The sequence below is a fragment of the Glycine soja genome, chromosome 2 (assembly GCF_004193775.1).
Source record: "Glycine soja cultivar W05 chromosome 2, ASM419377v2, whole genome shotgun sequence".
In the NCBI taxonomy this organism is placed as follows: Eukaryota; Viridiplantae; Streptophyta; class Magnoliopsida; order Fabales; family Fabaceae; genus Glycine; species Glycine soja.
The window spans coordinates 7,423,911-7,429,897 of NC_041003.1; the positions used below are offsets into that span (position 1 = coordinate 7,423,911).

General features: G+C 38.6%; 1 protein-coding gene across 1 annotated transcript; it reads right to left on the bottom strand.

Moving 5' to 3' along the window:
* Positions 1–360: 360 nt before the first annotated feature.
* LOC114384676 (alpha,alpha-trehalose-phosphate synthase [UDP-forming] 6-like) lies at positions 361–5,371 on the bottom strand. The gene is made up of 3 exons (XM_028344394.1): positions 2,419–5,371; positions 2,050–2,323; positions 361–1,023 (listed from the first exon to the last, which is right to left on the bottom strand). The coding sequence occupies exons 1-3, from the start codon at positions 4,425–4,427 to the stop codon at positions 742–744; spliced, it is 2,565 nt and encodes an 854-aa protein (XP_028200195.1). The 5' UTR covers positions 4,428–5,371; the 3' UTR covers positions 361–741.
* Positions 5,372–5,987: the final 616 nt, after the last annotated feature.

Below are 5,987 nucleotides of genomic sequence, written 5' to 3' on the forward strand. Positions count from 1 at the left end.
TAAAGCACCAAGTGAAAAAAAAGTAAGAAACAAATAATATATTATACTATTTTAATATATAATAATAATAATAATAATATCTACTATTTTATTATATATAATAATAATGTCATATACAATTTTAATACATAATATTATTTTACAGTATATAATATTATAACAAACAATTCTTAAGCCCCCATTAAAAATTGTCCTATTTGACTATCTAAAATGAGATGTGGATTTCATATTTAAAAAATATACAATTGTAACTAATAATTAAAAAAATTAAAAGAATGATTTTTCCCAACTTATTATATAAACAAGTATCTTATCACAAAGTGAAAGTCAAATTCACTAGATTACTACCGCAAACAAAACTAATACACATACCATTTCACAGCATCATGTTCACATCTAAACATCCATGGGTCAAAGGAATGTTCAAGAGTTCATGGCTGGAAAGAAACCAACTAACTATAATACTATATGTACAAGTTTTCCTGATAGAAATCAAGCATTTTAAGGAGCAGAATCCGATACAGAACTTTTCTCAGTAAAAACTAGGGATAATATACATGGAATATCAAGGAAACCAATAATATTAATTGTGTATTAAGATTTTAAGAGCAGCACAACTGAGCCTACATCCTCAATGACAAAGTAAAGCAAAGTACAATGTATTTATAATACCTCTCATCACCACCACCACCTTTGTTCCCAGAGCTTAACAAACTATTTTTTGTTCCGAAGAAAATGAAACTATTTGTCTATTTGTTCTGAAACACAGGCTAAGCCCTGAAGCAATCTCACTATTTCAGTTGTATCATCCAGGTAGTACTTAGCCTTACTGGGTTTTCGACAAACCGTGCACGCGAATACCTCGGCCTTTGCCGCGATCGGACTCCCCATCGAACTGGTGATTACCTCAAACATGTCTTCATCAGACCTGTCATCGCCTATACACAAAACAAAATCAGGGCACATCCCCTTTTCTTCCATGGCAGAAAGTAGGCGTGTGGCCACTAGTCCCTTGCTAACACCCTGCATGGGTACACATACACAAGTATTTATTAGATTCAGAGGCTATAAGTAGAAGTGTAGAACAATAAAATGGATACTATAAACATTTGACATTTCTTAAAAACATAACCACATCAAAAAGAAAAAAGAATATCTTCCAAAGAGTGGATCTACATGACAGTTCAACAATAATTCACATGTTTCCTTTTACAGTTGTTTTACAAACACGTTCAAATAAGAAAAAGAAATTGAACATGTTAACTAGTATCTACAGTACATATGAATATTTCTAAATTATGATAAAAATTCACCAATTAAAAATTGACTAACTGACAAGCTTTCTTTCAATTCTGTCCTTTCTCTGATCTATGATGCCTACCTTTTTTTACATATATTAATATCAATTAAACCCGAAATTCACTGAACAAAAGACACTTACCCTTGATTTTATGCTGAACAGTCCTACTGTGCCTTTATTGATCACTCCAACCCCAGTAATTGATTTTGTTTTCAAATTATGCCTTAATGCAATGCATAACAAATTTTGCAAGCTTTTTTTTTTTTTTTGATCAGCAAAGATAATATTATATATATAGATTGGAGTACCAGAGGTACTGATAATACAGAAAAGTACCATACAAATGGTTCCACAATTAGACATTCATATTCTGAAAGGGAACAAGTCTATGGATATAGTTTGCATATGAAATTTACATGTATTAGGCTCGTAACTATGCAATCCTCTGCTGATACACAAAACTTTGTGTAAAGCTACTTGACCATTGATTAAAATGGACTGTGAAATCTTTCTCAAAACTCCTAAGCCAAGACCAAAGTAGGAATGTTGCATCTTCAAACAAATTTTGCAAGCTTACCCACCAGTTTCTTATTTGGAATTAGTTTATGCAAAAATTTAACTGATGATGTGGCAGCTAACATCAATATCCAAGATATAAAATGAATATATATATATATATATATATATATATATATATATATATATATATAGTTACAACTAAATTCCTAGAAGTGGAATGTTGTACACACCTGTGGTTTAACCTCTACATTGCTCTGGCCACTCTTGACCGTTACTGGTTCATTTGCAAGCACACTTTCAAGATGATCGAGAAGTTCCTTAGCTTGGCATGATCCAAAGTCTGGATCTGCATCCTCATAGCACCAAACAAGTGCAGTCTCTTTGTCTTCAATGGTGGATCCATCGGTTGTTTCAGTATAAAGTTTCATTACAGGTTCTGCAATTTGTTTCCAACTAGTGTCTGTTGCCGCAACATGTGTTTCCCACTCTTCATCTCGCTTCATTCTGAAACCATACATCATATAAAAAGCAAAGTCAACCATTAATTATACCTCAGGAAAGCACTGATGTTGAAAAGGCAAGAAGCATAAGTAACTTGCCTTAGAAAGTAACCATGCTCAGCTGCAACTCCCAGATTCTCACAAGGACAAAACCATTCAGAAAGCATCTTTCGGCTTCTAGCACTAACAAGGAAAACCATGTTGTTCTTATCTCTACACAAACTACTAAGAATTTCAATGGATTTACTGCTTGGACTCTTATCAATGGTGGATGATTGAGGCATTAGTGTACCATCGTAGTCAAGAAGGATTGCCCTAGTTGCCGTCCGCTTGTAAGCTGAAATTATGTGCTCCATTGAGAGCTTCTTGAAGTTTGGATCAAGCGCAACAACTCTAAAGCTTAATCCAAAACCAATCCCCCACCACCTTCGTCGCACATGATCACTACAGGTCCTTTCCAAATCTTGCAAGAAGCTTCGAGCCCAGTACCCGACATCATGAGTACTAACATATCTATAATGCTTTTCATGCCTAAGCTCCTTCTCCAAATCAGCCATTTCCAGCGCCGAGTCCATTGCATCAGCTACTGCATCAATATTCCAGGGGTTCACTCTGATTGCTCCACTTAAAGATGGGGAACAGCCAATGAATTCAGACACAACTAACATGCTTTTCTTCTTAGGGGAGGAAGCTAGACCCAAAACTTTATCCAAGGTTTCATTTCCTTGACGACTGATGATATATTCATACGGTATGAGATTCATTCCATCCCTTACTGCAGTGACTAAACAACACTCCGCGACAACATAGTAAGCAACTCTCTCATAAAACTTGAGAGGCTCCTCGATCAGAATGACGGGATCATACCCGGGTTTCCCAAATGTTTCATTAATTCGTTTCACCGTGGCCTTCGTCTCGGCTTGCACTTCTTTCACATCTTTCCCTCGCCCCCTCGCAGGATTAGCTATCTGGACCAGCACCACCTTTTCCCGATACTCAGGATGCTGAATGAGAAGCTGCTCCATGGCCAACAACTTCAAACTTATTCCCTTGAAAATATCCATGTCATCCACACCAAGCAACAATGTCCTGCCTTTATCAGAAAACTGTCTAATGAGCTCGCAAACTTTTTCTTCAGTCTGAGGCATCCTCAAAACCGATTGAAGCTGACCCAAGTGAATACCGACAGGAAGAATTTTGATACTAACAGTCCTACCATAGTACTCAATCCCAATATATCCCCGCTTGGATTCGTAGGTAAGGCCAAGCATCCGGCTACAACAGGAGAGGAAATGCCGCGCATAATCGAAAGTGTGGAAGCCGATCAAATCCGAATTAAGGAGGGCTCTCAGGATCTCTTCCCTAACAGGCAATGTTTTATATATTTCTGATGAAGGGAATGGACTGTGAAGGAAGAAGCCCAGTTTCACCCTGTTGAATCTCTTCCTCAAGAAAGTCGGCAACACCATCAGATGATAATCGTGTATCCACACATAATCATCTTCAGGGTTAATAACTTCCATAATCCTATCTGCAAAAATTTTATTGACTGACACATAAGCCTGCCACAGTGACCTATTAAACCTGCCACCGAGCTCAGGTGACAAGGGCAACATGTAATGGAACAGTGGCCACAACTGCTGCTTGCAAAAACCATGATAGTACTTAGTAAACTGGTCAGCGGGGAGAAAAGTCGGGATACACTTGAAGGTCTCAAGAAGTGTCTGTGAAACTTCATCTTGTTCACTTGGATGAACCTCCTCCTTAAGGCATCCAACATAAATGACCTCAATATCATCATCCCCTAACCCATCTTTCAGCTGAAGAAGTGCATTCTCATCCCACTCAAAAGACCAACAACTCCTATTATTCCCATTTGGTCTCCTCTGAGCCCTTATGGGAAGCTGATTAGCCACCATGATTATCCGGTCTCGGTGCGCGGTTGACGACGACGGATCAGAGCACACACTCTCCACTGGGTCATCATCAACATCAGATATCAACCCAGCCACAGTCATAATCCTTGGAATTCTCCTGTTCATGTACCCAAATGACGGAGCCTCTCCAGAGGCCAACTCCAATAGGTTTGAATAGGATTTTGACACCATCCTTGTGACCTTGTAAACCTTGCAATCAATCAATCAATCACAAGCTAACTCACACTGATTTGAGACAATATATACCCACATAACAAACAAGTTCCATCCAAGGTAGTCAATCCTCAATAATAACCACCAATATTCATCTCACAAACAAGGTCCACACCACGAAGGGTAAACCAAATGGATGAAGAACAAAAGGGTGTGAGGTGAACCACTGAACTGGACAAACCAAAAGACTATGTTTTTGAGATAAGGGTCAACTTATACTTGTCCTGAATTGAGTGAAAGAGAAATTACAAAGCATGAAATGGCAAGAGGTGCAGGTGGTGAATCTGTGGTGAGTAACAATGAAGAGCATCAAAAGGGAGAGCAGAAGAACTTGTCTTAGCATGAGTTTTGAGAAAGGGATCAAAGCAAGCGACAGATGAAACATGTAGTTGCCACCAGCAATCCAGAAGAGAGAGAGGAACAAAAGGAATGGAATAGATTCAGATCACATAAACAGCTACAACAACAAACAGCAACCAAACAACCCCCCGGAGATTGATGTCATAAATGTACTGAACTTGGGAAGTCAGAACCAGATGGCCTAAAAGACCAAAGGAGCTAAGGAAAAAAAAAAAAACAAGGAAACCCAAATGGAATTTAACTAACAGTTCAAGAAAATTACCAGTTTGGTTGAGAGACTTGAATTCCAATTTCATTTTCACTCAGTGAATGTAAAAAATAAAATAAAAAAATCAGAATCCATCAATATCAGATAAATCATTCAAGAATAAACCACCTTATAGAATAAGAAAAAAAAATAGTAATAATAGTAGTAGTAATATAAATGACCAAGAAAATAAAGAGAAAAAATGTTGAATTATCTTTGGGAGAGCTTTCTCACTGATCCACAATGGCCACCCAACACAACCCCATGATAACTCTTTTCCCACTGAGCCTAGACAGCATGCAACAGTGTGATACTTTTGGAAGCTCATTTGTTTTCGTGGGTCAACCACTAAAAAATTAACTTCTTTTTTTTAAAATTTTTATTCATCGAAGATTGAATGCTCTCCACCGTTGGATTTAGTCAAAAGGCTTAAAAGTAATAAAGATCAACGCTTGCCTGATGCGGCGTACATTGTTAGACAGATGCATGGAAAGTAGCGTGTAATGTTCTCATGAGTTCGTCCTTATCTTTTGTCCTTCGGCAAGTCCGTCACCGAGGATTATGTTTTCGCTGTGGGACCCACATGCGAGGGGTTGTCTGAAATTAGTTGCAAAGGCTCGTTGGTGGCGCCACGTTTCGCGCGCTCATTGGATTCCAAATCACCCCTCGGGACACGTGGCGTGTTCATGTCCGTTCATCGCCGCATTGAGATTCGTCAACTGTTTTTGATACTCACTGCATGTCATCCTAATCTTGTGTCCCCGACACTGGGGTGCGGTGCTCCGGTGCACCGGAAGAAGCGTGGGCCTGTGGAATGGGCCAATCTGAATTGGACACGTGGCAACGTGAAAAGGGTGATTGGTTGTGTGTGGCATGAGAGGATAACATTGAAAGTGTGAAAAATGGAGCCC